The sequence below is a fragment of the Prunus mume genome, linkage group LG2 (assembly GCF_029339155.1).
Source record: "Prunus mume cultivar Tortuosa linkage group LG2, ASM2933915v1, whole genome shotgun sequence".
Classification (NCBI taxonomy): domain Eukaryota; kingdom Viridiplantae; phylum Streptophyta; class Magnoliopsida; order Rosales; family Rosaceae; genus Prunus; species Prunus mume.
Window position 1 is genome coordinate 17,053,154 of NC_142699.1, and position 11,401 is coordinate 17,064,554.

Here is an 11,401-nt window from a genome sequence, read left to right on the forward strand (position 1 = left end):
ATGCCAATTTATGCTTCAAACTAATTAAGCAACACCATCCTTATTTTTGTTAGCACCAATTTTTGGTATATTGACAATTTCCTGTTACAAAAATATAGAGTATGTCTTTGAGTGAAACCTACAGTTTTTAAATGATGTTATGCTATTCTGAATCAGTGTGACTTAAAGACAATGCCAAGGTATGTTTTGTATCAATGCATTCATATATTGCATATTTGCAAGTTTATCAAAAGTGGCTATTAGATGTATAGGACTGATATATGGTTTCAGTCTTACATAATCTAGTGCTAGACATCAGTGAATTTTTAACAATGGTTTTATAATTTGGCGTTTATTTAAGCAAAAGGTTCTTTTTTCTTTTCAGCTGGGTTTTTAGTTAAGTGGCTTTATTTGTTTTAAAGAAATAATTTATTTGTTAAAAGCCCATTTTTGCTAAAAGTCTTTTTTGGTCTCTGACCTAGTTTTAAGTGTGTAATATAAGAAAGGAACTTAGCCGTTTTGTTGGCTGGAATGTTGAAAAACAAAGAATGACAAAATATTCTTGCAGAGATATTTTTTGAGAGTTTATACTGAAAACTAATGTGGTTGTTCCTTGTGAGCCTCTATGAGTGATTGAATCATCATCTTTTCATATATGTGTGAGTTCATGAGCATTATGCATGTTGGTGATCAGCAATCGTGCCTTGAGGTGTGAACAATCGAGACCAGAGTTATGTCATCTCTTGTTAACGAAGGAAGACAAGATCGTTGATTGGGTTGAGTAGCAAAGGCGAGGAGGCAAGTTTGCCTTGTGAGAGTTAGTCTTGTGAGTTGAGACTTGTAAGACCTTTTTGTATTATGTCTCATAGTGATTTGTTCTTTGGCATAGTGCCCACAATTGTTTTCCTCATATTAAGGTTTTTACTGCGTCAACATATCTTGTGTCCCTTGCACAATTGTTTGTGTTTTTGTTTGAATTTATTATTGCTACGTATTCTAGAATTCTGCTTATAGGATTGTTACAGTATTTCAATCCTACTGTTATGTTTGAGCATTAAGAAACAGATCGGTTGGCCATTCTAGAGAATTTCAATTTTACTCATATGCGTTAAGTCAGTTGATTAGGATATTTTGCTCACGTCAATTGGCCAAGACATCTCGTCCGCCTCGTTACAACCAAGCTTAACTCTATCATGAAAGGTCGTTTCCTATGCAGTGGACGTGGTTCCCATAATAACTAACGTTCCTATTAGCAATGGACCTTGTATTTTATTTTATTTTTTATCAGACTAGTTACCTTGTATAATCTTGAATTTTTTAGTAGGATTATTAGCAAAAGCGCATAAGGGAAACCAAATTAAATTAGCCTAAACGCTCATTTTTCATTTGTTTTTATGTTTTTTCCAAAAAATAGTTAAGGTCCTACATGGAGAAAAAGCATCATCCACATCACAGAATTCTTAACCATGCAATACAAAAGACAAGATGCTGGTATGATATTTACTACACAACATCACCTGTAAAGGTTCCGCACATTTTTAAAAACCGAAAAAGCAACCCTTATTTGCACCCAACACATCAACACTTTGATTTATTTTTCACCACCGAAGTTTTACTCAATCAAGCACAGAGCACAGGTTCTCTTCAAACAAACCAACCACATCCCGGCACGCCGAGAGATAAAGCGTTAAAGGAGAGAGAGAGAGACAACTTTTGGAATTTTAAAAACCAAAAAACCCCAAAAGTGAAAAAGTAATCAGAATCAGCCTCATTTTAATTAACCCCCTTTTGTAGCCAGAGAGGCAAAAGGCAGAAAAGCCTAAGTAGCCGCTAAACAATTTACATGGCAATTACAGTCACATTTTGATAAGACCACCCCCAACCTCACAACACCAACCAACCACATACTACATTGAAACAAAATTTTAAAAACTAAACCATCGATTATCCGGAAACTAAATTCTAAACACACCTAAAATTAAATTAAATTAAATTAAAATTAACACTCCCTCCCTCTTTCTCACTATCTGAGCTGAGCTAAACTCAACAGCCGACCGGCGCTACAGCAGGCTTCACTTTAGGAGGCCTGCCTCTGCCTCTGGGCGCGCCAGTAGCCGGAGCCGGAGCCGGAGCCTGAGGAGGAGCCGATGCCGTTTTGGCCTTCTTGGGAGGGCGTCCACGTGGCCTTCCAGTCCCAGAAGGGCTCTTGGGCTCCGGTTGCGGGGAGAACGGGTCTCTGGGCTTCGGGGGCCTGCCACGTGGCCTGGGAGGAGAGACAACGGTTCCAGGTGGGAGCGGGACCTTGGGCTTGGGCGGACGGCCTCTGCCTCTCTTGGGCGGCGCGTTCGGGTCAGGCTTCATGTAGTTGTTCTTGACCAGGACGAGCTCGCCGCTCTGTTTCATCTTGTTGAGGTGGTGCGCCAGAAGTGTGGCGTGAGCCGGAGGTAGATCGCCGTACGTGGACTCGATGTACGTTGCAATTGCCGACTTGTTAGACCCGTTGCTGTCGTTCAGGGCCTCGATCGCCGCCATAATCATCTGGAGAAAGAAAAATCAGGAAAAATTAAGCAAAATCCAGCTGAAAATTAAGCGAAAATAAGTGGGGAAAAGCTGTTTGGGTGACGAGAAAAGAAAATGGAGGAAAACTTTTGTGTACCTCTGGATACTGCGGGAGAGAGGGAGCTGGCGGAGGCGGTGCCGGAGGGTTATCGGAGTTCTCAGTGGCCATGGCAGCGTTCTGTGGAGAAAAATGGCTGAGAGATTGAGACTGAGACCGTTTAATAGGGAAGTACAGAGAAACTGTTTTTGGTTTGGTGGGAAGTTCAGGCACAGATGATGAGGAAAGAGGGGAAGGATTTAAAAGGTGGGTTTTCTTGACGATCGGATCGAGGGGAAAAGGGAGGAGGATGAAGAAGAGAGATCCGACGGTTGGGGATTGCAAGTTTGTGTTATGATCCGACGGCGAACGACGTTTTAGTTGTGGTCACAAGGATCGATGACGTGGACAAAGGACTGAGCTGGGGTTTTGAAGTTTGTGTTGCGATGAAGTTACGTAACAGTCCCTCAGTTTGAATCGCGTCTTGTCCAAAGCCCTTCGAATAATTCGAGCGGGGATCGGATAGGGCTCTGGCCAGCTTTACTTTTGCTAGGCTCAGAGGCTGATTGGCCGAAAAGGAGAAGAAGTGTGAGACGGTAAAAGATCTGGGCCAGTAGGATTAGGACATGACAGCAAGCTTAAATGGAGCGGCAATGCTTGATTCTTTGGGATTCAAAATGCTCTCGCTCTCAGATCCAGCATCCAAGTGCGGAGTGCGGGGCCCGCTTTAGGACCCGGGGCGTGGTCATGTGTGGTCCCAGCAGAGGGATATGTTTCTATACATCTGACGAGCATGTGTTGCCTAGGATGAAAAGTGAGGGTGCCGCTTCCTTAAAAGAAATCGAAGCCATTGACTGGTGCGGCTGGAGTTGACTTTTGGAATCGGACGGTAGTCCACAGACATGGCTATTGGTATGCAATCACAGCCCTCTGCTCCAAATTCAAAGGTTGAGGACGGTGCAGTGATTTCGAGGCAGAACCATGTTTGGTGTTGTTGGTGATAGATGATCGATGATGGATATGCTTCACTTAATATATTTTGACTTGGTGGGTCCCCGTACCCTTTTTTCAATTGCTGCTGTGCATGTGTAAATGTATATGGATTTATTTTTATTTTTAAGTTTTTGGTACCAAAAAATGCATATGGATTATTTACTGTTACTGATTCACATAAGTATACCAGTCAGCTGCAAAGTACTGACATTTCTCGTGAACTACCCTTCTTGTGTAGGACACGTGTCGGGATATCAACACGCTGTTCATCATATTTGACACGTCACATTAAACTTTGTTTTTTTTTTACAATACCTGCCAACTCCGACACTCCCCGTCAGTTTAGTAAATTGATTGGCCGAGGAGTAGTTCATTCTCAAAATAAATGCAAATTTGACATTTGTCAATTGTGTCATCTCATTCTAACTTTTTCTATTCAGAATTGAGTTATGTTAAATAAATCTTAAAATTAGCTGAGTATGCTCTACTACCAAATTATTTATTAAATTACTAATTTACGCTAATAAAATATGACTAAAATGATATATTGAATTGTGAAACAAATATAATTTTAATAACTACACCATACTTACCATATTCAACCCTAATCAAACGTAAACGAAAAATCATACTTCCAAAAACCTTAATATTAACTCCAACAATTTGTTTCATCATTATTTGGTAATTCATTGATGCAAACAAATCTCATGTATGCTTCAGAGATGTCAAGGGAGTCATCAAAAAAGGTATTAAGTTTGGTTTTAATTTAGGTTGGAAAAAATAAAATAAAATTTAGGTTTGTCACCCACAACCCCTCATTATATGGATTCGAGCTTGGGCCCTCACCACTCTGGATATCGAGGAGGTTCATAAAGCCCACTGTTAAAGTAAGCGCTCAGAAGCAGCCCAACTAATATTCATTTGTTTTTCTTGCAAGAGAAGTAGGGCCCAACTTAATTTCAGATGGTTTGGTTTTGGGGAAAGGTAGACGTAGTCAGAATATGAACTTCCAGTGGAAAGCCCTTCTCTTGTAGTGTTGTAACAAACAAACACATGAAATAATTGGAGTTGAACCAAAATGTAACAATTTGGATTTTCCTCTTTTAACTTTCCATGATATCACACAAAATTATACATTTCTATTGTACAAAAAGAATAATCAAAACCTCCTATAAAGAGTATACCTAACTTTCCGCCGGACGCTTGCCACGGTCATCTAGTTCTGGTGCTGCTGAAGTGGTTCCAGTGGCAGTAAAGCTCGAATCAAATGTACGGGAACGGGAATTAGATTCACCAGAAGTTCCACCAGTGGAAGACAGTCCCACTTGCCGGCGAGATCTTCTATATCTTGATCCGGGTACTCCAGGTCTAGTTGGCTCTTCCAGATTGCTCGGTTTCTTGGATAGGATTACCACCACACGATGCATGGTGGGTCTGAGTTGGGGATCACCTTGTATGCATAGCAACCCCATTTGAATGCACATTGCTACTTGCTCCGTGACCACAGATGATGCTAATGTTGGGTCCATAATCTCCAAGCTCCTCCCTTTCTTGTAAAGCTTGTATGCCTGTAGCAACAGTCAGAAAATGTTTAGGCTTTGCAGTACAAAATGTTTTCAATAAATTTTATAGCAACTGAATTCAAAACTTGAAAATAGATTATGTATACATTACTTCTAACGCTTCTGTTTTCAAGGTTGTTCTCTGAAAAATGTTGTAACAAACAGTTTCCAACAATTCCTTTGGTAGGCATGTTATGCCCTGTATTATGCTTTCATGATTTGAGTGACATAAATTTTTTTTTTTTCCAGTAAAAACCAAAAAGAACCAGATAGACCTAAAGTTTCTCAAAGACTTTTTCTTTTGTGATGCAATCTGGTATATAGTAATCAAATTTTGACTAGGACCCACATATTGGGTGATAAACTTTGACCCATAGGTGGGCCAAAAGCTTGTTCATTCTATGAAACCTAACGCATCGTCATGTATGAAGTGCTTGGCACAAACAGCTCAGCTTGACCAGCGCAAGCCACATAATTTTCATACTTGGCTCATCAAATAATAGTCTGATCTACAATCTTACCCAATCAAGTAGACTCTGTGCATCAACATTTAAGTTGAACGATGAATTTCTCTGGCCACTGATCAGCTCCAAAACCACAACTCCAAAACTGAACACGTCTGCCTTCACTGATAAATGGCCATGCATAACATACTCTGGAGCCATATACCCACTGTTTCAAGCATATTACAAAGTTCTATATTAAAATCAAGTCAACCACGTAGATCCCAAGCACTTGGAGTCAACATACTAACATATAGATATTAAGGCACAAGACAACATACTTGGTACCAGCTACACGGGTATTGACATGCGTTTCGTCTTCAGGAAAGAGGCGGGCCATGCCAAAATCAGCAATCTTGGGGACCCATTTATCATCGAGTAGAATATTGCTCGCCTTGATGTCTCGGTGTATAATACAATTATGTGAATCTTCATGAAGGTAAAGCAAACCCCTTGCAATGCCGTGTATTATATCATACCTCCGCTTCCAGTCAAGCTCCTCCCGTCTATTCGATTCTGTATCAAGACCATAAGAATCAGTGTATCAAAACCAAGTGCGATAACCATCACATAAAAATATATGATTCGTTAATTTAGGGGTTAAAGTCAAGGGGGTTGACAAAATGGTGGAGATTGTCTCCATTGTGAGCTGGCAAGATTGTGTCACAATTCAGAAATTTGTGTTGGGTGCTTGGGCTAAAAGAACATGGACAAAGTCAAGGTCTTCAAAGCCATATCATTCACATTGTTTAAATCAAAATGTGATAAATAGGCTAATGATGTCATAATAAACAGGTGTCTAAGTACCAAGTAAAGAATACATTAAATTATGGAAATCTTGCTTCAAAAATAAAATCATAGACAAAGATCAATAAAAGTTAATTGCCTTCTGCTAAATGAAAGTTCCCTACAACAGCTTAAATTATAATAGTCTTAAAACAAAACTCATCTCATGTTACTATAATAGAAGGCAAACATTTAATTTATACCTTTTAAATTCAGAAAGAATTTAGTCAATAAGTGTTTTTTAAGAAACAACGACGAAATGAGTAATAAAAAGGGAGCTGATTTTCCCACTCCTCTCTTATCCACTTACACTCCCTTTGTTAGAAATTGTATGTTCCCACTCCTCTTTTGTCCACTTATACTCCCTTTTTTGTTATAGTAAAAACCAAGGATTGAAATATCGGCCGATACACCGATATATCTGCCGATATATCGGTATTTTCAACTGTCGACACCGATACAGGGGGGTAAAGTCATATCTTCCCCTATATTGACGATATATCCCCGATAAGTGCGATATCCTTGATATTTTGCTAATATCCTCGATATTTCCCGATACCCATAACAGAACCCAAAAAAAATTTAGAAGTTTGAAGGCAATTGAAGCAATTGAAACCCAAAAATAACTAATCCTTGCCTAGAACCCTATAATTTATTAATATGAAAAATCTATGCACAGTCCACTGCCCACATACCTCCAATCCATCCTGAAGAGGACATAACGATCAGTTTTGGATCTATGAGCATAGGAACTAGACCTAGTACTAACTCAAACGAATCTTTATGATGACTATGGTTATGACATGTCTGATTATAGTAGAACTAGTTATGGAGCTCAAGATGATAAAAAAGTTTATGAACCTACTAGTTGGTTAATCCTAACTATCCCATATATGGGAGGACAATAGGGAGCTCAAGAGAGACCTATGTGCACCATGTTCAAACATGGCTTATAAACTACTCGAGTTACAAGACTTGGTATGACTATTATATGAATCTAGATGGTTGTTCATCAGTGTTTGAACCTCATAGGAGCTTTTCATTTATGTAGATGGACGTTTATCTAAATTGTAATCCAATGTTTAAACAAATATGAATTTATGCATGGTTTATTTATTCTAATCAACATTTTATTTTCAAATTTTCATTAACGTGCATTACATACCACTTATATTTCATCATATGTATATCTTATTATTAGTAAATTTTGAGTTTTATTTGTTCAATACATTCATTGATAATGCACATAACATTTATGAAAGTTGTACACCAAAATTATTTGTTTCAATGCCTATATCTATCATTTTTGTTGATTTTTTCTCGATACCTAAAACGATAACGATATATCCCCCGAAATATCCATAAATTGGAGGCCCGATATTATCTGCATGGCCGATATTTTAATCCTTGGTAAAAACTATTAAAAAACAAAAGGGAGTGTAAGTGGACAAAAGGGGAGTGGGAAAATCACCACTTTCATAACCTTCTCATTTTCCTCGATATATCTAGATTCTCCAATGTAGCGGAACATTGGCCTAGAAAACAGGGCATCCCTATAATTCCAAATGACTACTAATTTTGTAAGAATGATTCTTAGCAAGGAAATTTGCAAAGCAAAGCAAGTTTCACCAAATTTCAGCATATGTAAAGCAATGCTGGCCAGAACAAATTTCCATACAATTTTGACAGACATGTCAGCAAATCTGATGGAAATGGGGGTTTGAATAAGTTCCATCTTGACAACTAAAGCAATCTATCCAAAATCCTGAAGTAAGGAAAATGAGAAAATAAGTTTCTGAGTCACAAAACAGTGCAGCTTTTAGTAGTGCACTATCTATTGTTCTTCATGCAGTTGCCAAATAAAAATGTGATAGTAAACAAATATAGAAGGATTAACCAGTACTTACTGAAGAGAAGCTTGTCAAGGCTCTCATGCGCGACATACTCATAAACAAGTAGTTTCTCTACCCCATGTGCACAATAGCCCAACAAATTCACAACATTGCGGTGCTGCACACGAGCTAACAACTTGGCCTCATTCATAAACTCTTTCTTTCCTTGATTTGAACTTTGTGACAACTTCTTCACCGCAATCTCTCTCCCATCCTCCAACTTCCCCTAAGATATAAAAAAAAAAAAAAAACACCACACAAGTTGGAAGACACATCAATTGCTCCGTTTGGTCAAGAAGAAACTAAAAAGGCTGCCCATTGGGAATTTAAAGGCCTTTTAATCAGGGAGAGAAACCAGAAGCTTATAATTTAGAACCTTACAAGACACTACAGTGGGTGAGTCATACATGACTCACCTAAAGAAATGAAAGACATACATGTACACTAGAATGGTGATACTCATTTCTCCATTATATTGTCAAATTATATAATCCTTCAATTGCCGTAACAAACTTTCTAAATCCTTTAACACCCAAGAGAGTAGCAGGTTGTGCTTACAAGTATATGATTGAGTTGGTAATTAAGCTAACTTTGAGTTTCTTACTCTCTAGTAGCCATGATTCCATCTCCAAAAGGGCTAAGATGGCACATTTGCACTTGCAGCTGCCTTGGAAGAAAGAAAAAAAAGGGACTGAGGAATAACCTTCTTAAAATTATGACATTTCACACATTTTCCTAAATAATTTGTTTCACTGAATGCCAGCATAAATATAAATAACAATACCAAGTAACAAAAAAATTTCTTTGCAGTCTAAAACAATTAGAAAACAGCATTCACTAAAGAGACAATGGACCGCTTTCTTGTTTTCTCTGTTTCCAAAAAGCGCACACACTAATTTTGGAAAACAAGTTCAGTAGGAAAAAAAAAATTGCCAGCTTGAAAAAAAATTGACCAGTTCTTTCCCTAAATTTTCTCAGCAACCAAACAGCCTAGTAAAACTAAAACGTACGCAGATCTACCTTATAAACGGGCCCAAAACCGCCTCTTCCGAGCTCATGAGTGCTGTGAAAATTTTTCGTAGCGGCAACCAATGTTTCGAAAGGGAAAACCTTCTGTTCCTGGGCAGCAATCGTTTCCAAGTCCTCTTCATTTTGTCCCTCTGATCAAACAAAACAGAGCAAAAGCATAAGTCATACGGTAGAAGTAGCAGATGACTGAAATTCACGAATTTGCAAACTGAGTTTCGTTCCTTACCTTTACTTGAGCTGAACCCAAGAGTTTTGATGATATTGTTAAGGAAATTCTTGGACTTGGTCATGGTTTTCTGTGAATTTTACAACAGCCCATAAAGGAGCACAAGAGAAGAGAGAGAGATTTTCAGGTGACGTCTGGAACTTCGTCTACTCTGATGAATATGTTGGCGGGTGGAGAATGAATACAATTGTGTGGAAAATTTGTTTTCCTAATGTTTATCTCGCTCTTTAAGGAACTGAATGGAGAGAGGCTATTAAGAACTGAATGACCCAGAAACGGAGAAATTTGGAAGCATTCGGCGTGTTGACTGAATGACCCAATATTGACTTGTGGATTTTTATTATTATCTTTATTCTGGTTTGTTGAGAAAGAGAAAAGTCAAGATTAGAATGCATGATTTTCAATCAACTCCTCCTGCTTCATGCGGGTGACGAAAGCGGTGAGCAAAGAAAATTTTGTTTTTGGTTAAAAGAAGAACGGTGACATTTTACCAAAGAGCAACTAAATAAATCCTGCCATGTCGAACTTGGTTCGAATCTAAAGCAAACTAATTTAGAATAAAAATTAGAGATATTTACTGTTATACCTAATATAGGGGCTTAAATTATATATATAAAAAACTATACATGAAATGGACTTTAGAAATACACTAAAAAAAACTCATTTACAACATAACAAAAAGACTTCGAACTTTCTATAAATTACAAAACTGCCTATTTCTTCAAATAAACACAACCCAAACCTTAAAAAAAAAAAAATTCCAAAACACTCAAAATGACATCAAAATAATTTAATAATCAAAATTAAATTCAATAGGGCCAGTTGTCATTTTTTATAAATTTGTATTTTTATTATAGTTTTTTTGGTTTGTTTATAGAAATTAAATTGAGTAGAATTTTTATTTATATCACTATTGCTAAGAATGAGTATATAACTAAATATGTCCAAAAAGTCCTAGGGTCTTTAAAATTTCCATGAATAAAACAAAAGCGGGTACAAATGGCATCTGATCTGTGTCCTCTGTAAGAAAATTCAAACCAGTCGCTTACTATATAGATTTGGTTATTGCCGGCTTCTCTTTTTCACTTGCGTCTATCTTTTATTTAATTCTTCAATCTCATTATATACAAAACATTTTCATCTCATTTTTGAAGAATTTGAGCTTTTCAGTAGGTTCAACTAATTTCCTGAACATTTATAATTTTGACAAGAGAACCAACCTCGTCATTTTTGCTTGAATTAAATTATAATTAATACGGTGGGGTTGGGGTAGTAGCTTCGCCTTCAAGTTACTACCGCTACTTGGTCCTTACACATAGAAATCATAACGAGTAAAGTAATGAGAACACTTGACCATGGCGATTGAGCTCCAAAGTTTTCTTGAAATCAAATTTTGGAAAGAGACCCCATGCATGTACCTTGTTCTTATTGGATCTTTTTTGATCGAGCCCCATAGACCATAGTCCCAAGACCAGAAGTATCACTTGTACGGATGGGATGGAGGAAAGCCAGCTAGTGTGAATTGGACAATGTCAATGTCAAGGTCATGACATGAATAATCGTAACCCTATATGTGGACCGTGCAGCATCAAAGAGTAGAGAACCTTCTATTCTATATGGTGTGTATGTATCCAATATTAATTCCAAAATACATTAAACCAGTTTCGTCTTATCAAATAATAAAAAACTTGTCAATGTCACGTTTTATATTCGTATGTCTCTCATCACATGACCGGTATAGCTAGGTTTGTTTCTATCAATTATGCTATTGAGTCATGACTTGAGAAACAACCCTTCAATTTCACATGTAATACCCTTGCAATTGCAACATCTAA

The 11,401-nt window shown here is 37.7% G+C and overlaps 2 protein-coding genes across 2 annotated transcripts; both read right to left on the reverse strand.

The window, feature by feature from the left end:
- Nucleotides 1–1,724: 1,724 nt before the first annotated feature.
- Nucleotides 1,725–2,851, reverse strand: LOC103321418 (uncharacterized). Its single transcript, XM_008223214.3, has 2 exons — nucleotides 2,636–2,851; nucleotides 1,725–2,517 (listed from the first exon to the last, which is right to left on the reverse strand). The coding sequence occupies exons 1-2, from the start codon at nucleotides 2,705–2,707 to the stop codon at nucleotides 2,023–2,025; spliced, it is 567 nt and encodes a 188-aa protein (XP_008221436.2). The 5' UTR covers nucleotides 2,708–2,851; the 3' UTR covers nucleotides 1,725–2,022.
- Nucleotides 2,852–4,636: 1,785 nt separating this feature from the next.
- On the reverse strand, nucleotides 4,637–9,879 carry LOC103321417 (Protein kinase superfamily protein). The gene is made up of 6 exons (XM_008223213.2): nucleotides 9,567–9,879; nucleotides 9,332–9,471; nucleotides 8,327–8,537; nucleotides 5,915–6,149; nucleotides 5,652–5,802; nucleotides 4,637–5,136 (listed from the first exon to the last, which is right to left on the reverse strand). Exons 1-6 carry the CDS (start codon nucleotides 9,628–9,630, stop codon nucleotides 4,753–4,755), a joined length of 1,185 nt encoding a protein of 394 aa, XP_008221435.2. The 5' UTR covers nucleotides 9,631–9,879; the 3' UTR covers nucleotides 4,637–4,752.
- Between the last annotated feature and the right edge of the window lie 1,522 nt (nucleotides 9,880–11,401).

Excerpts from the sequence above, each read along its gene's own strand:
- LOC103321418 (XM_008223214.3), bottom strand. The coding sequence starts at position 2,707 with ATGGCCACTGAGAACTCCGATAACCCTCCGGCACCGCCTCCGCCAGCT. Across the intron at positions 2,518-2,635 it reads CTCTCCCGCAGTATCCAGAG|ATGATTATGGCGGCGATCGA; the intron begins GTACACAAAAGT and ends TTCTTTCTCCAG.
- LOC103321417 (XM_008223213.2), bottom strand. The coding sequence starts at position 9,630 with ATGACCAAGTCCAAGAATTTCCTTAACAATATCATCAAAACTCTTGGG. Across the intron at positions 6,150-8,326 it reads CCTTGACAAGCTTCTCTTCA|AATCGAATAGACGGGAGGAG; the intron begins GTAAGTACTGGT and ends GTCTTGATACAG. Across the intron at positions 5,803-5,914 it reads ACCCGTGTAGCTGGTACCAA|TGGGTATATGGCTCCAGAGT; the intron begins GTATGTTGTCTT and ends TGCTTGAAACAG.